Source organism: Martes martes, assembly GCF_963455335.1.
Source record: "Martes martes genome assembly, chromosome: 16".
Lineage (NCBI taxonomy): Eukaryota > Metazoa > Chordata > Mammalia > Carnivora > Mustelidae > Martes > Martes martes.
This window is the reverse complement of record NC_137904.1, coordinates 20243870-20269006: the sequence shown is the minus strand read 5'-3', so window position 1 is coordinate 20269006 and position 25137 is coordinate 20243870. Positions and strand designations below refer to the sequence as shown.

At 39.7% G+C, this 25137-nt stretch overlaps 1 protein-coding gene across 1 annotated transcript in view; it reads left to right on the top strand.

Moving 5' to 3' along the window:
- RPA1 (replication protein A1) overlaps nucleotides 1-25137 on the top strand; it is a 90385-nt gene that overhangs the window by 28849 nt on the left and 36399 nt on the right. Inside the window, exon 5 of the mRNA XM_080826034.1 lies at nucleotides 6960-7048. Coding sequence (XP_080682160.1) covers nucleotides 6960-7048 — 89 coding nt within the window. The remainder of the gene's footprint in view (nucleotides 1-6959; nucleotides 7049-25137) is intronic.

Genomic DNA, 25137 nt, shown 5'->3' with positions numbered 1-25137 from the left:
GTAACAGAAACTCACCAATTATATATAAAAATCCAAAATATAGCGATCAGACTATATTTTGACCATTTGAAGAATACATGATGAAGCATATTTTCTCTTAGGTTTTGGTATTTAGCCAATGCTAAATTACTGATAAGCCAGGAGTAATTTGGATAATTTTGGAAGGTAAATATCTACCAGGTATTTCTAACAGATAGTTTTTATAGCAAATCTATATCTAATTGTCAAAAGCTAATTGTTAAAAGCTTATTTTATTGAAGTAATATAACTTTGATATTAAAGCCCAATAAAGGTAACAGAAACTCACCAATTATATATAAAAATCCAAAATATAGCGATCAGACTATATTTTGACCATTTGAAGAATACATGATGAAGTTGGGTTTGTTATTGCTTAAATATTGCTCTAGGGGTACCTGGTTGGCTCAGTTGGTTGAGTGTCTGCCTCTTGGTTTATATTTTTTTCTTTTTTATATTTTTTCTTTATTTGTTTTCTTTTTTTAATTTTTTTTTTTGTGAACTTCTTTTTATCCCTTTTCTCCCCCCCCCATGATTTGGGGTCACTTCTGATTTGGTTAAAGCGCATTTTCCTGGGGTCTTTGCCACCATTTTAGTATTTTATTTGCTCCTTCATATATTCTTATCTGGACAAAATGACAAGGCGGAAAAACTCACCACAAAAAAAAGAACAGGAGGCAGTACTGAAGGCTAGGGACCTAATCAATACAGACATTGGTAATAGGTCAGATCTAGAGTTCAGAATGACGATTCTAGCCGGGCTTGAATAAGGCATGGAAGATATTAGAGAAACCCTCTCTGGAGATATAAAAGCCCTTTCTGGAGAAATAAAAGAACTAAAATCTAACCAAGTTGAAATTTAAAAAGCTATTAATGAGGTGCAATAAAAAATGGAGGCTCTACTGTTAGGATAAATGAGGCAGAAGAAAGAATTAGTGATATAGAAGACCAAATGACAGAGAATAAAGAAGCTGAACAAAAGAGAGACAAACAGCTACTGGACCACAAGGGGAAAATTCGAGAGATAAGTGACACCATAAGATGAAACATTAGAATAATTGGGATTCCAGAAGAAGAAGAAAGAGAGGGGGAGCAGAAGGTATATTGGAGAGAATTATTGTAGGGAATTTCCCTAATATGGCAAAGGGAACAAGCATCAAAATCCAGGAGGTGCAGAGAACCCCCCTCAAAATCAACAAGAATAGGTCCACACTCCGTCACCTAATAGTAAAATTTACAAGTCTTAGTGACAAAGAGAAAATCCTGAAAGCAGCCTGGGATGAGAAGTCTGTAACATACAGTGGTAAAAATATTAGATTGGCAGCAGACTTATCCACAGAGACCTGGCAGGCCAGAAAGAACTGGCATGATATATTCAGAGCACTAAACGAGAAAAACATGCAGCCGAGAATACTATATCTAGCTGGGCTATCATTGAAAATAGAAGGAGAGATAAAAAGCTTCCAGGACAAACAAAAACTGAAAGAATTTGCAAACACCAAACCAACTCTACAGGAAATATTGAAAGGGGTCCTCTAAGCAAAGAGACACCCTAAAAGTAGTAGATCAGAAAGAAACAGTCACCTTACAGGCAATACAATAGCACTAAATTCATATCTCTCAATAGTTACCCTGAATGTTAATGGGCTAAATGCCCCAATCAAAAGACACAGGGTATCAGAATGGATAAAAAACAAGACCCATCAATATGCTGCCTACAAGAAACTCATTTTAGACCCGAAGACACCTCCAGATTTAAAGTGAGGGGGTGGAAAACAATGTACCATGCTAATAGACATCAGAAGAAAGCTGGGGTGGCAATCCTTATATCAGATCCATTAAATTTTAAGCCTATACTAAGACTATAATAAGAGATGAGGAAGGACACTATATCATACTCAAAGGGTCTGTCCAACAAGAAGATCTAACAATCTTAAATATCTATGCCCCTAACATGAGAGCAGCCAACTATATAAACCAACTAATAAGAAAATCAAAGAAACACATCAACAATAATACAATAATAGTAGGGGACTTTAACACTCCCCTCACTGAAATGGACAGATCATCCAAGCAAAAGATCAACAAGGAAATAAAGGCCTTAAATGACACACTGGACCAGATGGACATCACAGATATATTCAGAACATTTCATCCCAAAACAACAGAATACACATTCTTCTATAGTGCACATGGAATATTCTCCAGAATAGATCACATCCTGGGTCATAAATCAGGTCTCAGCCAGTATCGAAAGATTGAGATCATTCCCTGCATATTTTCAGACCACAATGCTCTGAAGCTAGAGCTCAATCACAAGAGGAAATTTGGAAAGAACCCAGATACATGGAGACTAAACAGCATCCTTCTAACGAATGAATGGGTCAACCAGGAAATTAAAGAAGAATTGAAAAAATTCATGGAAACAAATGATAATGAAAACACAACGTTTCAAAATCTGTGGGACACAGCAAAGGCAGTCCTGAGAAGAAAATATATAGCAGTACAAGCCTTTCTCAAGAAACAAGAAAGATCTCAAATACACAACCTAACCTTACAGCTAAAGGAGCTGGAGAGAGATCAACAAAGAAAGCCTAAACCCAGCAGGGGAAGAGAAATCATAAAAATCAGAGCAGAAATCAATGAAATAGAAACCAACAAACCAATAGAACAAATCAATGAAACTAGGAGCTAGTTCTTTGAAAGAATAAGATTGATAAACCCCTGGCCAGACTTATCAAAAAGGAAAGAGAAAGGACCCAAATAAATAAAATGATGAATGAAAGAGGAGAGATCACAGCTAACACCAAAGAAATACAAACAATTATAAGAACATACTATGAGCAACTCTATGCCAACAGATTTGACAATCTAGAACAAATGGATGCATTCCTAGAGACATATAAACTACCACACCTAAACCAGGAAGAAATAGAAAACCTGAACAGACCCATAACCAGTAAGGAGATTGAAACAGTCATCAAAAATCTCCAAACAGTGGCGCCTGGGTGGCTTAGTGGGTTAAAGCCTCTGCATTCAGCTCAGGTCATGATCCCAGGGTCCTGGGATCGAGCCCCGCATTGGGCTCTCTGATCAGCGGGGAGACTGCTTCCTCCCCTCTCTCTCTGCCTGCCTCTCTGCCTACTTGTGATCCCTCTCTGTCAAATAAATAAATAAAATCTTTAAAAAAAAAAAATCTCCAAACAAAAGCCCAGGGCCAGACGGCTTCCCAGGGGAATTCTACCAAACATTTAAAGAAGAATTAATTCCTATTCTCCTGAAACTGTTCCAAAAAATAGAAATGGAAGGAAAACTTCCAAACTCATTTTATGAAGCCAGCATCACCTTGATCCCAAAACCAGACAAGGATCCCATCAAAAAAGAGAATTACGGATCCATATCCTTGATGAACACAGATGCGAAAATTCTCACCAAAATACTAGCCAATAGGCTCCAACAGTACACTAAAATGATTATTCACCATGACCAAGTGGGATTTATTCCAGGGCTGCAAGGTTGATTCAACATCCGCAAATCAATCAATGTGATACAATACATTAATAAAAGAAAGAATAAGAACCATATGATACTCTCAATAGATGCTGAAAAGGCATTTGACAAAGTACAGCATCCCTTCCTGATCAAAACTCTTAAAAGTGTAGGGATAGAGGGCACATACCTCAATATTATCAAAGCCATCTATGAAAAACCCACCGCAAATATCATTCTCAATGGAGAAAAACTGAAAGCTTTTTCGCTAAGGTCAGGAACATGGCAGGGATGTCCATTATCACCACTGCTATTCAACATAGTACTAGAAGTCCTAGCCTCAGCAATCAGACAACAAAAAGAAATTAAAGGCATCCAAATTGGCAAAGAAGTCAAAACTATCACTCTTTGCAGATGATATGATACTATATGTGGAAAACCCAAAAGGCTCCACTCCAAAACTTCTAGAACTTGTACAGGAATTCAGTAAAGTGTCAGGATATAAAATCAATGCACAGAAGTCAGTTGCATTTCTCTACACCAACAACAAGACAGAAGAAAGAGAAATTAAGGAGTCCATCCCATTTACAATTGCACCCAAAACCATAAGATACCTAAGAATAAACCTAACCAAAGAGGCAAAGAATCTATACTCAGAAAACTATAAAGTACTGATGAAAGAACTTGAGGAAGACACAAAGAAATGGAAAAATGTTCAATGCTCCTGGATTGGAAGAACAAATATTGTGAAAATGTCTATGCTACCTATAGCAATCTACACATTTAATGCAATCCCTATCAAAATCCCACCCATTTTTTCCAAAGAAATGGAACAAATAATCCTAAAATTTATATGGAACCAGAAAAGACCTCGAATAGCCAAAGGAATATTGAAAAAGAAAGCCAAAGTTGGTGGCATCACAATTCCGGACTTCAAGCTCTATTACAAAGCTGTCGTCATCAAGACAGCATGGTACTGGCACAAAAACAGAAATATAGATCAATGGAACAGAATAGAGAGCCCAGAAATAGACCCTCAACTCTATGGTCAACTAATCTTCGACAAAGCAGGAAAGAATGTCCAATGGAAAAAAGACAGCCTCTTCAATAAATAGTGTTGGGAAAATTGGACAGCACATGCAGAAAAATGAAATTGGACCATTTTCCTTACACCACACACGAAAATAGACTCAAAATGGATGAAGGACCTCAATGTGAGAAAGGAATCTATCAAAATCCTTGAGGAGAACACAGGCAGCAACCTCTTCGACCTCAGCCTCAGCAACTTCTTCCTAGGAACATCGCCAAAGGCAACAGAAGCAAGGGCAAAAATGAACTATCGGGATTTCATCAAGATCAAAAGCTTTTGCACAGCAAAGGAAACAGTCAACAAAACCAAAAGACAACTGACAGAATGGGAGAAGATATTTGCAAACGACATATCAGATAAAGGGCTAGTGTCCAAAATCTATAAAGAACTTAGCAAACTCAAAACCCAAAGAATAAATAATCCAATCAAGAAATGGGCAGAGGACATGAACAGACATTTCTGCAAAGAAGACATCCAGATGGCCAACAGACACATGAAAAAATGCTCCACATCACTTGGCATCAGGGAAATACAAATCAAAACCACAATGAGATACCACCTCACACCAGTCAGAATGGCTAAAATTAACAAGTCAAGAAATGACAGATGCTGGCGAGGATGCAGAGAAAAGGGAACCCTCCTACACTGTTGGTGGGAATACAAGCTTGTGCAACCAGTCTGGAAAACAGCATGGAGGTTCCTTAAAAAGTTGAAAATAGAGCTACCCTATGACCCAGCAATTGCACTGCTGGGTATTTACCCTAACAATACAAACGTGGTGCTCCGAAGGGGCACGTGCACCCGAATGTTTATAGCAGCAATGTCGACGATAGCCAAACTATGGAAAGAACCTAGATGTCCATCAACAGATGAATGGATAAAGAAGATGTGGTGTATATATACACAGTGGAATACTATGCAGCCATCAAAAGAATGAAATCTTGCCATTTGTGACGATGTGGATGGAACTAGAGGGTATTATGCTTAGCGAAATAAGTCAATCGGAGAAAGACAGCTATCATATGATCTCCCTGATATGAGGAAGTGGAGATGCAACATGGGGGGGTTGAGGGGTAGGAAAAGAAGAAATGAAACAAGATGGGATCGGGAGGGAGACAAACCATAAGTGACTCTTAATCTCACAAAACAAACTGAGGGTTGCTGGGGGGTGGGCTGTTGGGAGAGGGGGTAGGGTTATGGACATTGGGGAGGGTATGTGCTATGGTGAGTGCTGTGAAGTGTGTAAACCTGGCGATTCACAGACCTGTACCCCTGGAGATAAAAATACATTATATGTTTATAAAAAAAAATTTTTTTTAAAGTATAACAGAAATCCAGTCTCTGCTAAAGATGAAGGAAGTGTCTCTTGAAGAAGTGGTTTGAGATGAGAGCAAAAAACGAGCACTAGCTGAGGGCAGAGTGAGAGAAGGCCATGCCAGTCAGTGAGTGGCATGTACAAAGGCTGTGTGGCAAGAGAGAGCATGGCGCAAACCAGGAACCGAAAGCAAGTAGAATGGCTGGAGAGCAGAGCATTTCAGTGATGAGATGAGCTGGAGAGAGACTGGCAAGGCCAGATCACACAGAGCCTTGTAACCTGTGTGCAAAAGGTTTTATTTTTATTTTTTTATTTTTTAAAGATTTTATTTATTTATTTGAGAGAGAATGAGAGCAAGAGAGAGAGCATGAGAGGGGAGAGGGTCAGAGGGAGAAGCAGACTCCCTGCTGAGCAGGCAGCCTGATGTGGGACTTGATCCCAGGACTCCAGGATCATGACCTGAGTTGAAGGCAGTTGCTTAACCAGCTGAGCCACCCAGGTGCCCGAAAGGTTTTATTTTGGGGCTAAGGTTCTTGGGAAGTTATTGAAAGGTTTTAATCAGAGTCAACGGTAGGTGAAAGAACTCTTAAGTTCTTAGATAATAATTATATTAAAAAATAGTTACAGGGATAATTTTTTCACTGGGAAAAGTTAATTCTTTAGGTAAGTATATGTTTCTGAAAACAGATCATCTTTTGTTGTGCCACATATTATTGTGTTTAATCTAAATTCTGATGGTGTCATTTGCTCCTTGAAGATATGGTTTGTGGTAAGGACACTGCATTTTAATTAAAGAACTAGATGGAAAATGAAAACCCTGCAATCATAAAAAGCCTTGGTAATAATGCAGTGAAAGATTAAGGGAAATATTTACATAGGAATTGATATCACATCTTTCTCAAGTTATTCAGTAATGAAAACCCGTTGAAGAATGGAAATCGTTTTATCGAAATGATTATTGGGGGAAAGCATTTTAAGTAGCTTGTCATTTGAAGGGCTTCTGAATTCATTTTTTTCTAACTTGTTTCTATTTCTTTGCCTTCATAGGAGAGTAGTTATTTTGATGGAGTTAGACATTTTGAAGTCAGCTGAAGCTGTTGGATTAAAGATTGGCAATCCTCTGCCCTATAATGAAGGTAAAATGCTTTTTTATAGGTTGTAGCTCTCTTTTATAGGTTGTAGTTGAATACCTCTTCATAGATCCAGAATTCTACCTTTTGGGTTCGGTTTGATTTGTTGGTCTTACTAAGACTAGTGATTTGGGGGTTTAGGAACCAGGTTATCTTTCAGGATTTTCAGTGCTAAAGAAATGGTGGTAGGACTCCAGAGGAAAACCCTCTCCTCTGTTTTTCTCTGTGTACAGCTTCTTTCATACTTTCGGCTTGTCTGTCACCAGAAGTGTGGGGTTTGTCCCACATTAAGCAATTCTCTCATTTTCCACGGACACCGCCGGTTGTTCTACCATTCAGTTTAGTTATGATACTCTCTATCTGAATTTAGCATCAGGTTCCACAGGTAAAGACTGAGGCCCACAGGGTTGCCTCCACACCCCTCTGTTACCCCCAAATCCCAGTTCAGATGCCAGTGAAAAGTCCTAGGTAGTTATTTGTGCTTCTGGCCAACTGGCTGTAAATTGGAGTTTCCCACAACCCACTCCTCAGGTTCAATTAGATTAATGGGCGAGAGTGGCTCAGAGAACTCAGAGAGCAGCCGGGTAGAAGGGGTGTACTGGGCAAGGTGTGTGGGAGGGGGTGCAGAGTTTCTGTACTCTCTCGGGGTCCACTGTCCTCCCAGCACTGCCATGTCTTCAGCAATAGAAGCTCCCAAGCCCCATCCTTTTGGCTGTTAAGGAGGCCTCCTTAGTTAGACATGATTTTAATAATCATTGGTCGTTGGTGTTTGGTTCAACCTCTAATCCCTCTTCTCTCCTCAGAGGTGGGGGATGGGTGCTGAAAGTTCCAACTCTAATCACATGGTTGGTTCCCCTGGCAACCATCCCCATCCTTAGAGGCTTTCCAGAAGTCACTTCACTGACACTCAGGTGTGATTGAAATGGGTTTCCTATAAATAAGCTGCTTGTATTCCACTTATCACTTTGGAAATTATAAGGGTTTTAAGAGCTCTTTGCCAGGAACCGTGGATGAAGGCCAAAAAATACTTGTTATATCACAATATCACAAGCTCGCATTAGGAAAAGAGGAAAAGTTAGAGAATGTAATGGAAAAATATCCTATTTATAATAGATTAAAAATAAATAAATAGGGGAACCTGGCTGGCTCAATTGGAGGAATGCGTGACTTTTGATCTCGGGGTCATGAGTTTGAGGCCCACTTTGGGTCTAGTAGAGATTACTTAAATAAATAAAACTTGGAATAAAAAGCAAATATATAGAGGAATGTTAATGAGAAATGTGCTTTCTTAAATGCACGTTTTTGTATGTATGTTTGTATTATTTATTTATTTATGTTTTTGGAAAATGTAAAGCAGGGGGCACCTGGGTGGCTCAGTCAGCAGAACATGTGACTCTTGGTCTCAGGGTCATAAGTTTGAGTTCCATTTTGGGGGTAGAGTTTACTCAATTGAGAAAAAAAAAAATCTTGGGAAAATATATAAAGCAAGTGCTCCTGGCTGGCTCAGGCAGTAGGATATGCAGCTCTTGATCTTGAGGTTGTGAGTTTGAGCCCCACATTGGGTGTAGAGATTACTTAAAAATAAAATCTTTAGAAAACTAATAAAATAAAAAAATCTAAAGCATATTATCTGTATTTTTTGGATAGCACTCAGCACACCAGTAGTCTTTAGAATAATTTCTGTATTTATTGCCAGGCCATGAGTAAACTCCATGAAGGTGGAGACCATTATTTGTTTATTCTTTGCTATGTCCCTGGTGCCTAACGTTTATTTTTATTTATTTTATATTTTTACTAAATAAAGGGCAACACCAGTGGCCACCCGCCTCTTTGTTTGCACCTCTGTGATCAAAAGCAGCTTTCAGAGCACAGATCCCCAATATTTGGAGGGCAGGGTCCTTTTTGCCTGCCTCATTTCCCCAGTGTGCAAGCTGCTCTAGGAACAGGTACACTGCAGCCTGCCACTTAGCTGTGGCTCCAGGGGTGGGTAGTCGTTACTGCGCTAAGAGCTGGAATTGACCACAGTTTACCATCCAGATCTTCTCCTGGGAGTTGCAAGCCTTCCATAGACTCTCAATTCCAAAGTAGTTCTATCAGACAGGTTCTGCCAGTGCAATTATACTCTAGACTGAGAGGTAGATTCCTGGTACTTCTTTACCCCGCCATCTTCTCAGAATCCTCTCAACAGTGATTATCTGTTGACAGAGTTTTATTTTATTTTATTTTTTTTAAAGATTTTATTTATTTGACAGAGAGAGAGATCACAAGTAGGCAGAGAGGCAGGCAGAGAGAGAGAGGAAGGGAAGCAGGCTCCCTGCCGAGCAGAGAGCCTGATGTGGGGCTCGATCCTAGGACCCTGGGATCATGACCTGAGCCAAAGGCAGAGACTTTAATCCACTGAGCCACCCAGGCACCCCAGAGTTTTATTTTCTTGTGAAAATATACAAAAAGGCCCAAAGAAATGAGAACAATTTAATTACTTTAAATAACAGACAATGATCGTTCTAGAGAAAGGCAAAGAATCCTGTGAAAGGAGATGGCTTATCTGCCGCCCACCAAGCCTAATAAAAATAAAATTAAAAAATAAATAAATAAAAATAAAAAGAGGCACCTGGCTGTCTCAGTCAGTAGAGCATATGACTTTTTTTTTTTTTTTTAAGATTTTATTTATCTATTTGACAGACAGAGATCACAAGCAGGCAGAGAGAGGGGGGGAAGCAGGCTCCTGCTGAGCAGAGAGCCCCATGCGGGGCTCGATCCCAGGACCCCGAGATCATGACCTGAGCTGAAGGCAGAGGCTTTAACCCACTGAGCCATGCAGGCGCCCCAATATGACTCTTGATCTCATGGCCATGAGTTCAAGCCCCATGTTAGGTGTAGAGCCTACTTTAAAAAAAAAAAAATTAGGGACGCCTAGGTGGCTCAGTTGGTTAAGTCGCTGCCTTCGGCTCCGGTCGTGATCCCAGCATCCTGGGATCGAGTCCCACATCGGGCTCCTTGCTTGGCAGGGAGCCTGCTTCTCCCTCTGCCTGCTACTCTGTCTGCCTGTGCTCGCTCGCTCTCTCTCTCTCTCTCTGACAAATAAATAAATAAAATCTTAAAAAAAAAAATTAGAGCCTCACTGTTCACCAAAATAAATTCCAGATTTAAAAAAAAAGATTTTATTTATTTATTTGACACACAGAGAGAAAGGACACACAAGCAGGACAAGCAGCAAAGGGAGAAGGAAGAAGCAGGCTCTCTGCTGAGCAGGGAGCCTGATGTAGGGTTCGTGGTCCGAGCCAAAGGCAGACACTTAACCGACTGAACACCTAAGTGCCCACCAGAGTTTTTTCTTTAAGGTAGACAAAGAGGGGCATCTGGGTGGCTTAGTTGGTTAAGCATCTGATTTCAATTCTGGTCGTGATCTTGGGGTGCTGGGGTGGAGCCCTGCATCAGGCTCCCCACTCAGCAGGGAGTTTGCTTTTCCCCCTTCACCTGCTTGTGCTTTCTCTGTCTCTGTTTCAAATAAACAAATAAATAAAAGTTAGAAAATGAAACCATCGAAAATAATAAAGACAATGGGGCTGCGTATGGATTGGGATAATTCACAATGAATATTTGAATACAATGAAATAAAAATTTTGCATGGTAAAAATAGAAAGGTATGTGAACTTAAATAGGTTAAAATGTTAAAAAGGATAGGATTGGCAGGGTCTCCTGGCTGGCTCAGTCAGTAGAGCATGTGACTGGATCCATGGTGGTGAGTTTGAGCCACACTGGGGGTAGAATTTACTTTAAAAAAAAAAAAAAAAAAAAAGGAAGAGGCGCCTGGGTGGCTCAGTGGGTTAAAGCCTCTACCTTCAGCTCAGGTCATGATCCCAGGGTCCTGGGATCGAGCCCTGCATTGGGCTCTCTGCTCAGCAGGGAGCCTGCTTTTTCCTCTCTCTCTGCCTCTCTGCCTACTTGTGATCTGTCAAATAAGTAAATAAAATCTTTAAAAAAAAAAAAAAAAGATGGGACTGACAAAAGATTAATATCTTTAATATTTACTGAATTTTTTTTACAAGAGGAAATTATTTTTTGTGCTCTTTGGTATTGGTGTTGAAATTATTTTTTCCAAGGAAAAATACTCCAGTAGGAAAGCAAGCAGGCATCAGGCATTTGATGAGAAGAGGGTGTTCGCTGTGGAGAAAACAAATGGCCAGTACATAACAAAAAAAAATACTTAGCTTTTTTTTTTTTTTAAGATTTTATTTATTTTTTTGACAGATAGTGAGAGAGGGAACACAAGCAGAGGGAGTGGGAGAAGAAGCAGGCTTCCCGCTGAGCAGGGAGCCCTGAGCAGGACTCCATCCCAGGACCCTGGGATCATGACCTGAGCTGAAGGCAGATGCTTAACGAATGAGCCACCCAGGTGCCCCCCCAAAATATTTAGCTTTATTAGTCATTATTTCTTGTACCTGTTTTTAGGAAGATAACATTGTCTTTTTCCATTAAGTGTTTTGTTGGCTGTGGGTTTTTCATAGATTCTTTTTATCAGTATGAAGTTTATTTTCAATTCCTAGTTTGCTGAGGGTTTTTATCAGGAATAGATGGTAAATTTTGTCAAATGTTTTTTCTGTGTCTACTGATGATCATACAGTTTTTCCTTTTTTATTGGTTAATGTGGGTTATATTCAGTGATTTTTGAATGCTAAACCAATTTGTAGTTTCTGGGGTAAGTTTTCTCATCATGATCTATTTATACTTTTTCTATATTGTTGGATTTCATTTGCTGAACTCTCTTGATTTAACAAACCATTTGATTTTATTGGAAATTTTTGCATCTGTATTATGAGGGATTTCGGGCTGTAATTTTCTTACAATACCCTTGTCTAATTTTGGTGTCATAATAATCCTGGCCTCATAGAATGAGTTAGAAAGTGTTCCCTCGGGACACCTGGGTGGCTCAGTTGGTTGGGTGGCTGCTTCGGCTCAGGTCATGATCCTGGAGTCCCAGGATGGAGTCCTGCATCGGGATCCCTGCTCAGCGGGGAGTCTGCTTCTCCCTCTGACCCTCCCCCCTCTTAAGCACGCTCTCTCTCTCTCTCTCAAATAAATAAATAAAATCTTTTAAAAAAAGTGTTCCCTCTTAAATTTCCTAAAATAGTTTATGTACCATTATTACTTCTTACTTAAAATGTTTAGTAGAGTTTCCCAATGAAGTTATCTGGGGCTGATACATTTTTTTAGAAACGTTTTCTACTACAAATGCAGTTTTTTTTTTAGCAGATATGTGTAGGGTTATCCAGATAATCTGTTTCTTTTTGAGTGAGTTGTGGTAGATTGTGTTTTAAGGAATTCAACCATGTCACATAAGTTGTTGGATTTATTGGCCTGCATAAATGTAAACAGGCTAGTGGTGCTTGGCTGCCTCAGTTGGTAGAACATGTGACTCTTGATATCGGGGTTGTAAAATCAAGTCCTATATTGGACATAGAGGTTACTTAAAAATAAAAATTTTTTAAAGATTTTATTAATTTATTTGACAGAGAGAGATCACAAGTAGGCAGAGAGGTGGGGCGGGGGGAAGCAGTCTCCCTGCTGAGCAGAGAGATCACAAGGAGGCAGAGAGGCAGGCAGAGAGAGAGGAGGAAGTAGGCTCCCTGCTGAGCAGAGTGTCCAATGCGGGGCTCAATCCCAGGACCCTGAGATCATGACCTGAGCCAAAGGCAGAGGTTTAACCCACTGAGCCACCCAGGTGCCCCTTAAAAATAAAATTTTTTAAAAATAAATAAATAAAAGTAAATCATCTGATAAACCCCAAATTAAGTGGCAGAAATTATCATATTGGATAATGTGAATAAAGTAGTCCATTATTAGCCTTTTAGTGTCTGTAGAATCTGTGATGATGTCACTTCTCTCATACCTGATGTTGATCATTTGTGTTCCTTTTTTTTTTTTCTTTAGCAGTCTAGCTAGATGATTTATCAGTCTTATGGATCTTTTCACAGAACCAGCTTTTGGTTTCATTGTTTTTTTTCCCCCTCTTTTTGTATTATCTATACTGTTGATTTTTTTTATGCCTTGATCTATAATGTTTACTTACCTCTCTTTACCTTGCATTTTACTGTGTTCTTTCTTTCCATTGCTATATGTGAATGCTGGGCTCATTGATTTGAGACCTTTCTTCTTTTCTAAAATTAGAGTTGTTTAGTGTTAAAAATTTACCCCTAAGCACTGCTTTAACAGCGTCAAGCAAGTTCTGGTGTTACAGGTTTTATTCTCTTCCAAATACTTTCTAATTTCCCTTTTAATTTCTTCTTTAACATTATATTACTTTTATGTATATTTGGTTTCAAGTATTTAGAGATTTTTCCAGAGATCTTTCTATTATTGATATATAATTTAGTTTGACTATGGGTAAGTATCATATGTTATGTGACCTGAATCCTGTTATTTTATTGTCCCAAGTTGTGATCTCTTGTGGTAAATTTTGTATGTACTTGAGAAGAATTTGTTTTCTGTTGTTGAACACAGTGTCCTATAAAATAAATAAATGTCAGTTAAGTCAAGTTGGTTGATTGTAGTTGTTCAAGTACTGATTTTCTATTGACTTGTTCTATCAGTTATTGAGAGGGATATTGAAATCTCTGACTATAACTATGGATTGCTCTATTTTTTCCTTGAGGTTTTATTAGGTTTTGCTTCATGTATTCTGAAACTCTGTTAGTAAGTGCATTAAACATTTAGGATTATTATGTTCTTTTTATGAACTGACTTCTTTATCATTATGAAATGACGTTATCATTAACAAAATTCTGTGCTTTGAAATCTTTGTCTGCTATTAATATAACCACTTTGTTTTTGATAATAAAAATCCTAGAGAATCAGGTTTGAAAAAGTATATATGTATATAACTTTATTTTATTTTTCTTTTAATTAGTTTAGCTTGGTATATTTCTTTTCATCCTTTAACTGTTCATCTATATTAACTGTATTTCTTTTTAAAGATCCTATTTATCAGACAGAGATCACAAGTAGGCAGACAGGCAGGCAGAGAGGGAGAGAGGAAGGGAAGCAGGCTCGCTGCCGAGCAGAGAGCCCGATGCGGGGCTCGATCCCAGGACCCTGAGATCATGACCTGAGCCGAAGGCAGAGGCTTTAACCCACTGAGCCACCCAGGCGCCCCTTAACTGTATTTCTTATAAGCAGAGTATAAGTGGGGCTTGCTCTTTTATCCAGTTTGATAATTTCTGCATTTTAACTGGCATGTTTAGACCATTTATATTTAATATAGTTATTGGTATGGTTAGTTTAAGTCTGACATCTTGCTATTTGTTTTTTATTTATCCCATTTGGGTCCCCCCCCCCCCCCGCTTTTCTGCCTTCTTTTGGGTTGAATATTTTTTGTGATTCCTTTTATTTCCTTTATGGACTTATTTACTATTGTCTGTATTTTGCTATTTTTAGTGGTTGGTTTAAGGCTTATAATATGCACTTTAACTTATCAGGGTCTGTCTTTGAGTGATGCTACACCACTGCACATACAGTATAAGAATCTTACTTTTTTTCTCTTCCCTCCCAGGTCTTGTGCTATGCTTGTCACACATCTTACCTATGTTATAAGCCTCTTGGTACATTGTTATTGTTTTAGTTTAATTAGTTATCTTTTAAAGAGATTTACTTAATAATATATTATATATTTACTTATGTAGTTGCCATTTCTGTTGTCTGGATTGATATTTTTCACTGTTATTTAGCCTTTCTTGTAGTGGAGATCTGCAAGTGATGAATTCTTTCAGTTTTGTAGGTCTGAAAAATATTTCACCTTTGACTCTGAAAGACATTTTTGCTAGGCATAGAATTCCAGGTAGATTCATCCTCCCTCCCTCCCTCTCTTTCTTTCTTTCTTTCTTAGATTGGTTTATTTATTTTAGAGGGGTGGGGACAGAGGGAGAGAGAATCCTGAAGCAGACTCCCTGCTGACTGCGGAGCCCAATGAGGGGCTCGGTACCAGGACCCTGAGATTATGACCTGAGTCAATCAATAGGCAGCACTTAACTGGCTGCTTAACCAACTGAGTCACCTAGGCGCCCCTAGACTTTTCTTTCTGTGTATTTTGAAGATGTCCTCTTGCTTTCATGTTACCCCATGAGAAGTCTGTTATCATCTCTATCTTTGTCTCTGTTCTTAACATGACTTTTTCGCTGACCATTTTACAATTTTCTGTCATTAGTTTTTTTTTTTTTTTAAGATTTTATTTATTTGACAGAGAGAGATATCACAAGTAGGCAGAGAGGCAGGCAGAGAGAGAGAGAGGAGGAAGCAGGCTCCCTGCTAAGCAGTGAGCCCGATGCGGGGCTCGATCCCAGGACCCTGGGATCATGACCTGAGCCAAAGGCAGAGGCTTTAACCCACTGAGCCACCCAGGCACCCTTCTGTCATTAGTTTTGAGCAATTTGATTGTGATATACCTTGGTGTCATTTTCTTTGTGTCTTTTGTCTTGATGTTCGTGGAACTTCTTGGATCTTTACGTGTATAATTTTCATCAAATTTGGAAGATTTTTGGCCATTATTTCTTAAATGTCTTCCCTATCCTTTGAGTCTCTAATTTTTTATGTATATGCTGCTTGAAGTTGTCTCATAGTTCATGGGTGCTGGTTTTTGTTTATTTGTTTTGTTTTTTTCTTCTTTTTTATTTTGCATAGTTTACTGCTGGGCATTCAGATTCACTGATCCCTTTACTAATCTTGTCTCATCTGCTATTAATCCTGTTTGGTATGTTCTTTTTCTCAGTCATTGTAATTTTCTGTTAGTTTTTTAAAATTTTAATTCCAGTATAGTTCACCTACAGTATTTTATTAGCTTCAGGTGTACAATATAGTGATTCAGCTATTCTGTACATTTTTCAGTGCTTATCATGATAAGTGTACTCTTAGTCCCCATTACCTATTTCCCCCATCCACCCACCCACCCTCCCTTGTGGTAACCGTCAGTTTGTTCTCCATAGTTAAGAGTCTGTTCTTTGGTTTGTCCTTTTTTTCCTTTATTCATTTGTTTTGTTTCCTAAATTCCCCATATGAGTGACATCCTATAATATGATACTTGCCTTTCTCTGACTTATTTCACTTAGCATTAGATTTTTTAACTCAATCCATGTTGTTGCACATGGCAAGATTTTTTTTTTTTTTTTTTTTTTTTTTTATTTTTTTTTTTTTAAAGATTTTATTTATTTATTTGTCAGAGAGAGTGAGCACAGGCAGACAGAGAGGCAGGCAGAGGCAGAGGGAGAAGCAGGCTCCCTGCCGAGCAAGGAGCCCGATGCGGGACTCGATCCCAGGACGCTGGGATCATGACCCGAGCCGAAGGCAGCCGCTTAACCAACTGAGCCACCCAGGCGTCCCACATGGCAAGATTTTTGTGTGTGGCTGAATAATGCCACATTTTCTTTTTTTTTTTTTTTAAGATTTTTATTTATTCATTTGAGAGAGAGAGACAAAGGGCAAGCAGAGGGGGAGGCAGAGGGAGAAGCAGACTCCCCGCTGAGCTAGGAGCCTGATGTGGGGCTCAATCCCAGGACCTGGAGATCATGACCTAACCCAAAGGCAGATGTTTAGCCATCTAAGCCACCCAGGTGCCCCAGTGCCACATTTTCTTCATCCATTCCTCTATCAGTGGAGACTTGGATTGCTTCCATAATTTGGCTGTTGTAAATAATGCTACAATAAGCATCAGCATGCATGTATCTTTTCAAATTAGTATTTTCTTGGGGGTAAATATCCAGTAGTGGAATTACTGGATTATATGGTATCTCTATTCTTTTTTTTTTCCTTTTCTATATGTGAACATTTGTATTAATGAAGACTTTAATCTGATAAAGTCTGCCGCCAATCAGACTATTGATTATTTCTACTTGTAATTAGTTAAATCAAAGAAAAAAATTTAAATTAACTTCAAATATATACCATCAAAAATAAATACTCACTTAATGTGGTCTTATCTGTTTTATGATATCAAAAGGTTTTCTCCTTCCCAAATAAAGATTCTAAGATAAATTCAAGAATCCTTTGAATGAGAAAAGATGACACCTTCTAAAACAGTGAGTTTACAAAACAATGCAGGGGATCACTAGGCACACTTACTGTAAGAGAAAAGTATATCCAGTGAAAAGGAAATTTAAAACATGACCTTAAACTTTTATGAAAAATTTTAACAAAACCTTTCCTTCATTTACTTTTAGCTGTTCCATAAATATTAGAAGAGAAATTGAACATTTTTATATTGAAACTTAGAAAAATGTCTTTTTCCATAAAGTAAACATCTATCTTTCCCTTTGGCTCCTTCCAATCCTTCTTCACTGTGCTGAGAGCTGTTCTTCCAGATTTTTGGTTAGGTGGTTTCCAAGCTGACTGGGCTTTCCAGATAGCTTCCTTTTTTTTTTTTTTTTTTTTAAGTTTATTCTTTTTTTTTTTTTAAGAGTTTATTTATTTATTTGACAGAGAGAGAGATCACAAGTAGGCAGAGAGGCAGGCAGAGAGAGAGGGGGAAGCAGGCTCCCTGCTGAGCAGAGAGTCCGATGTGGGGCTCGATCCCAGGACCCTGAGATCATGACCTGAGCCGAAGGCAGAGGCTTTAACCCACTGAGCCACCCAGGCGCCCTCCAGATAGCTTCCTGCACGGGGTTTTCCAGTCACTGGACCTATGATTTATCCAACTTTGAAAATGACTTTGGCCCGTTCATGTTTCATTTGCTTTATTCATGAGACAGGTAGAGCTTTGAGAAGCACAGCATCCCCAGCTATGCACGGCTGAAGAGCATCATGAACGAAGTAGGCTTTTCACTTATTAAAATACTTTAATAAATACTTTAATAAAAATACTTTAATAAATAAATAAATAATAAATAGGGATCCAGAATAAGCCTGGTCACTCTCGCTTTAGCTGTTTTTTTGCATTGCCCTTCCAGTCACCTTCCACATGATCCATTTGGCAAGGGCAGACGAATGAACTACTGACATTGTGTGGCTTTGGTCACCTCCTAGCTCTCCTTTCCCTGTGTGTGTCCTGGTAGTTCATTTTTTGAGGAACCTCCATGCTGTTGTCCAGAGTGGCTGCACCAGTTTGCCTTCCCACCAACAGTGCACAAGGGTTCCTTTTTCTCTACATTCTCGTCGACACTTGTTGTTTCTTGTGTTTTTTATTTTAGCCATTCTGACTGGTGTGAGGTCGTATCTCATTATAGTTATGATTTGCATTTCCTGAATGATGAGTGATGTTGAATATCCTTTCATGTGTTTCTGCTCTCTGTATCTCTTCTTTGAAAAAATGTCTGTTCGTGTCTTCTGACCATTTTAAATTGGATTATTTGTTTTTTGTTATTAATTTTTTTTAACTAAATCTGAGGAGATGATGGTAATCAATGAATATTTGGAAAAGAATTTCTTTTTTTTTTATTTTAATAAACATATAATGTATTTTTATCCCCAGGGGTACAGGTCTGTGATTCGCCAGGTTTACACATTTCACAGCACTCATCATAGCACATACCCTCCCCAATGTCCATTTCCCCACCACCCTCTCCCGTCCCCCCTCCCCCCAGCAACCCTCAGTCTGTTTCTTGAGATTGAGTCTTTTATGGTTTGTCTCCCTCCCAATCCCATCTTTTCATTTTTTCTTTTCCTACCTCCCCCCAACCCCCCCGCATTGCATCTCCACTTCCTCATGTCAAAGAGATCATATGATAGTTGTCTTTCTCCGATTGACTTATTTCGCTAAGCATGATACCCTCTAGTTCCATCCACGTCATCGCAAATGGCAAGATTTCATGTCTTTTGATGGCTGCATAGTATTCCATTGTGTATATATACCACATCTTCTTTATCCATTCATCTGTTGATGGACATCTAGGTTCTTTCCATAGTTTGGCTATTGTGGACATTGCTGCTATAAACATTCAGGTGCACGTGCCCCTTCGGAGCACCACATTTGTATCTTTAAGATATATACCCAGTAGTGCAATTGCTGGGTCATAGGGTAGCTCTATTTTCAGTTTTTTGAGGAACCTCCACACTGTTTTCCAGAGTGGTTGCACCAGCTTGCATTCCCATCAGCAGTGTAGGAGGGTTCCCCTCTCTCCGCATCCTCGCCAGCATCTGTCATTTCTTGACTTGTTAATTTTAGCCATTCTGACTGGTGTGAGGTGGTATCTCATTGTGGTTTTGATTTGTATTTCCCTGATGCCGAGTGATGTGGAGCATTTTTTCATGTGTCTGTTGGCATCTGGATGTCTTCTTTGCAGAAATGTCTGTTCATGTCCTCTGTCCATTTCTTGATTGGATTATTTGTTCTTTGGGTATTGAGTTTGATAAGCTCTTTATAGATTTTGGATACTAGCCCTTTATCTGATATGTCGTTTGCAAATAACTTCTCCCATTCTGTCAGTCGTCTTTTGGTTTTGTTAACTGTTTCCTTTGCTGTGCAAAAGCTTTTGATCTTGATGAAATCCCGGTAGTTCATTTTTGCCCTTGCTTCTGTTGCCTTTGGCGATGTTCCTAGGAAGAAGTTGCTGCGGCTGAGGTCGAAGAGGTTGCTGCCTGTGTTCTCCTCAAGGATTTTGATAGATTCCTTTCTCACATTGAGGTCCTTCATCCATTTTGAGTCTATTTTCGTGTGTGGTGTAAGGAAAATGGTCCAATTTCATTTTTCTGTATGTGGCTGTCCAATTTTCCCAGCACCATTTGTTGAAGAGGCTGTCTTTTTTCCATTGGACATTCTTTCCTGCTTTGTCGAAGATTAGTTGACCATAGAGTTGAGGGTCTATTTCTGGGCTCTCTATTCTGTTCCATTGATCTATATTTCTGTTTTTGTGCCAGTACCATACTGTCTTGTTGACGACAGCTTTGTAATAGAGCTTGAAGTCTGGAATTGTGATGCCACCGACTTTGGCTTTCTTTTTCAATATTCCTTTGGCTATTTGAGGTCTTTTCTGGTTCCATATAAATTTTGGGATTATTTGTTCTATTTCTTTAAAAAAAAATGGGTGGGATTTTGATAGGGATTACATTAAATGTGTAGATTGCTTTAGGTAGAATAGACATTTTCACAGTATTTGTTCTTCCAATCCATGAGCATGGAATATTTTTCCATTTCTTTGTGTCTTCCTCAATTTCTTTCATGAGTACTTTATAGTTTTCTGAGTACAGATTCTTTGCCTCTTTGGTTAGATTTATTCCTAGGTATCTTATGGTTTTGGGTGCGGTTGTAAATGGGACTGACTCCTCAATTTCTCTTTCTTCTGTCTTGTTGTTAGTGTAAAGAAATGCGACTGATTTCTGTGCATTGACTTTATATCCTGACACTTTACTGAATTCCTGTATAAGTTCTAGCAGTTTTGGAGTGGAGCCTTTTGGGTTTTCCATATATAGTATCATATCATCTGCAAAGAGTGATAGTTTGACTTCTTCTTTGCCGATTTGGATGCCTTTAATTTCTTTTTGTTGTCTGATTGCTGAGGCTAGGACTTCTAGTACTATGTTGAATAGCAGTGGTGATAATGGACATCCCTGCCATGTTCCTGACCTTAGCGGAAAAGCTTTCAGTTTTTCTCCATTGAGAATGATATTTGCGGTGGGTTTTTCATAGATGGCTTTGATAATATTGAGGTATGTGCCTTCTATCCCTACACTTTGAAGAGTTTTAATCAGGAAGGGACGCTGCACTTTGTCAAATGCTTTTTCAGCATCTATTGAGAGTATCATATAGTTCTTACTCTTTCTTTTATTAATGTATTGTATCACATTGATGGATTTGTGGATGTTGAACCAACCTTGCAGCCCTGGAATAAATCCCACTTGGTCGTGGTGAATAATCCTTTTAATGTACTGTTGGATCCTATTGGCCAGTATTTTAGTGAGAATTTTCACATCTGTGTTCATCAAGGATATGGATCTGTAATTCTCTTTTTTTGGTGGGATCCTTGTCTGGTTTTGGGATCAAGGTGATGCTGGCCTCATAGAATGAGTTTGGAAGTTTTCCTTCCATTTCTATTTTTTGGAACAGTTTCAGGAGAATAGGAATTAATTCTTCTTTAAATGTTTGGTAGAATTCCCCTGGGAAGCCATCTGGTCCTGGACTTTTGTTTGTTTGGAGATTTTTGATGACTGTTTCAATCTCCTTACTGGTTATGGGTCTGTTCAGGTTATCTATTTCTTCCTGGTTCAGTTGTGGTAGTTTATATGTCTCTAGAAATGTATCCATTTCTTCCAGATATTCAAATTTGTTGGCGTAGAGTTGCTTGTAGTATGTTCTTATAATTGTTTCTATTTCTTTGGTGTTGGTTGTGATCTCTCCTCTTTCATTCATGATTTTATTTATTTGCGTCCTTTCTCTTTTCTTTTTGATAAGTCTGGCCAGGGGTTTGTCAGTCTTATTAATTCTTTCAAGGAATCAGCTCCTAGTTTTGTTGATTTGTTCTATTGGTTTTTTTAGTTTCTATTTCATTGATTTCTGCTCTGATCTTTATGATTTCTCTTCTCCTGCTGGGTTTAGGCTTTCTTTGTTGTTCTCTCTCCAGCTCCTTTAGGTGTAGGGTTAGGTTGTGTATTTGAGACCTTTCTTGTTTCTTGAGAAAGGCTTGTACTGCTATATATTTTCCTCTCAGGACTGCCTTTGTTGTGTCCCACAGATTTTGAACCGTTGTGTTTTCATTATCATTTGTTTCCATGATTTTTTTCAGTTCTTTAATTTCTTGGTTGACCCATTCATTTTTTAGAAGGATGCTGTTTAGTCTCCATGTATCTGGGTTCTTTCCAAATTTTCTCTTGTGATTGAGTTCTAGCTTCAGAGCATTGTGGTCTGAAAAGATGCAGGGAATGATCTCAATCTTTTGGTACCGATTGAGACCTGATTTATGACCCAGGATGTGGTCTATTCTGGAGAATGTTCCATGTGCACTAGAGAAGAATGTGTATTCTGTTGCTTTGGGATGGAATGTTCTGAATATATCTGTGATGTCCATCTGGTCCAGTGTGTCATTTAAGGCCTCTATTTCCTTGTTGATCTTTTGCTTGGATGATCTGTCCATTTCAGTGAGGGGAGTGTTAAAGTCCCCTGCTGCTATTGTATTACTGTTGATATATTTCTTTGATTTTGTTATTAATTGGTTTATATAATTGGCTGCTCCCATGTTAGGGGCATAGATATTTAAGATTGTTAGGTCTTCTTGTTGGACAGACCCTTTGAGTATGATATAGTGTCCTTCCTCATCTCTTATTATAGTCTTAATATAGGCTTAAAATCTAATGGATCTGATATAAGAATTGCCACCCAGCTTTCTTCTGATGTCCATTAGCATGGTACATTGTTTTCCACCCCCTCACTTTAAATCTGGAGGTGTCTTCGGGTCTAAAATGAGTTTCTTGTAGGCAGCATATTGATGGGTTTTGTTTTTTTATCCATTCTGATACCCTGTGTCTTTTGATTGGGGCATTTAGCCCATTAACATTCAGGGTAACTATTGAGAGATATGAATTTGGTGCCATTGTATTGCCTGTAAGGTGACTGTTACTGTATATTGTCTCTGTTTCTTTCTTTTTTTTTTTTTTTAAGATTTTATTTATTTATTTGACAGACAGAGATCGCAAATAGGCAGAGAAGCAGGCAGAGAGAGAGAGGAGGAAGCAGGCTCCCCGCGGAGCAGAGAGCCCGATGCAGGGCTCAATCCCAGAACCCTGGGATCATGACCTGAGCCGAAGGCAGAGGCTTTAACCCACTGAGCCACCCAGGCGCCCCGTCTCTGTTTCTTTCTGATCTACTACTTTTAGGGTCTCTCTTTGCTTAGAGGACCCCTTTCAATATTTCCTGTAGAACTGGTTTGGTGTTTGCAAATTCTTTCAGCTTTTGTTTGTCCTGAAAGCTCTATATCTCTCCTTCTATTTTCAATGATAGCCTAGCCGGATATAGTATTCTTGGCTGCATGTTTTTCTCGTTTAGTGCTCTGAATATATCATGCCAGTTCTTTCTGGCCTGCCAGGTCTCTGTGGATAGGTCCGCTGCCAATCTAATGTTTTTACCCTTGTATGTTACAGACTTCTTTTCCTGGGCTGCTTTCAGGATTTTCTCTTTGTCACTAAGACTTGTAAATTTTACTATCAGGTGATGAGGTGTGCACCTATTTTTATTGATTTTGAGGGGCATCTCCTGGATTTTGATGTTTGTTCCCTTTGCCATATTAGGGAAATTCTCTCCAATAATTGTCTCCAATATACCTTCTGCTCCCCTCTCTCTTTCTTCTTCTTCTGGAATCCCAATTATTCTAATGTGTCGTCTTATGGTGTCGCTTATCTCTCGAATTCTCTCCTCGTGGTCCAGTATTTGTTTGTCTCTCTTTTGCTCAGCTTCTTTATTCTCTGTCATTTGGTCTTCTATGTCACTAATTCTTTCTTCTGCCTCATTTATCCTAGCAGTGAGAGCTTCCATTTTTGATTGCACCTCATTAATAGCTTTTTAAATTTCAACTTGGTTAGATTTTAAGTTCTTTTATTTCTCCAGAAAGGGCTTTTATCTCTCCGGAGAGGGTTTCTCTAATATCTTCTATGCCTTTTTCGAGCCCGGCTAGAACCTTGAGAATTGTCATTCTGAACTCTAGATCTGTCATGTTACCAATGTCCGTATTGATTAGGTCTCCAGCCTTCGGTAGGGCCTCTTGTTCTTTTTTTTGAGGTGAGTTTTTCCGCCTTGTCATTTTGTCCAGATAAGATTTGCTTTCTCCTGCTGTGGAATTCCGCTGTTCTTGGTGAGCGAAGTTGGTCTTGACTGGGTTTCTTGTTGATCTTCTGCGGGAGGGGCCTGTTGTGGTGATTCTCAAGTGTCTTTGCCACAGGCGGAATTGCACCGCCTTTGCCAGGGGCCGGGCTGAGTAATCCGCTGGGGTTTGCTTTTGGGAGCTTTTGTTCCCTGAGCGTTTTCCGTAGAGTTCCGGAGGACGGGAATGAAGATGGCAGCCTCCCAATCTCCGGCCCGGAGCAGCCGAGAGCTTGGGTTCCGCTCCTCAGTGCGCCCTTAGAGAAAAGCGCCCAACCGCCCCGCCTCCCTGGCCTGCGGGTTGCGCCTTGAGGAAAGCAGTCAATTGCTGGAACCTGGAGAAAAGCGCCCGGTCGCTTCCGTCTCCGTGGCCTCCGGCCGTGCTCCGAGCCCACCCAGCCTGCAACGGGCACAAGGTAACCCCAGGCTGAGAGCTCACTTCCTCGGCTTTGTTGCTGTAGCCGGCTTCCCCACTCTAATACCTGCGAGCTCTGCAGCACTCAGACACCCCCAGTCCTTCTGTGACCCCGCGGGACCTGGGGTTATGCTGACCCCGCCTGGGTTTCCCCCCAGTTTAGCCTCTGGAGTGATGTCTCCCAGTGGAGCAGACTTTTAAAAGTCCCAATTTTGTGCTCTGTTGCTCCGCCGCTTGCCGGGAGCCGGCCCCTCCCCCCCGGGGTCTATCTTCCCGTCGCTTTGGATTCACTTCTCCGCAGGTCCTACCTTTCAGAAAGTGATCGATTTTCTGTTTCTAGAATTGTTGCTCTTCTTCTCTTCGATTTCCCGTTGGATTTGTAGGTGTTCACAATGGTTAGATAAGCTATCTAGCTGATCTCCTGCTACCCGATGTTGTCTCAGCCTGCTACTTCTCCGCCATCTTGACTCCTCCCCAAGTAATCTGGAAAAGAATTTCTGACACAGGGGTGCCTGGGTGGCTCAGTCATTAATCGTCTGCCTTTGGCTCAGGTTATGATCCCAGGGTCCTGGGATCGAGCCCTGCATGGGGCTCCCTGCTCAGTGGGGAGCCTGCTTCTCCCTCTTCCACTCCCCCCGCTTGTGTTCTCGCTTTCTCTATCAAATTAAATATATAAAATCTTAAAAAAAGTTTCTGACACAATTTTTTTAAAAAGATTTTATTTATTTATTTGACAGAGAGAGAGATCACAAGTAGGCAGAGAGGCAGGCAGAGAGAGGGGGAAGCAGGCTCCCTGCTGAGCAGAGAACCTGATGCAGGGTTCAACCCCAGGACCCTGAGATCATGACATGAGCTGAAGGCAGAGGCCTGACCCACTGAGCCACCCAGGCTCCCTGACACAATTTTTGAGAAATA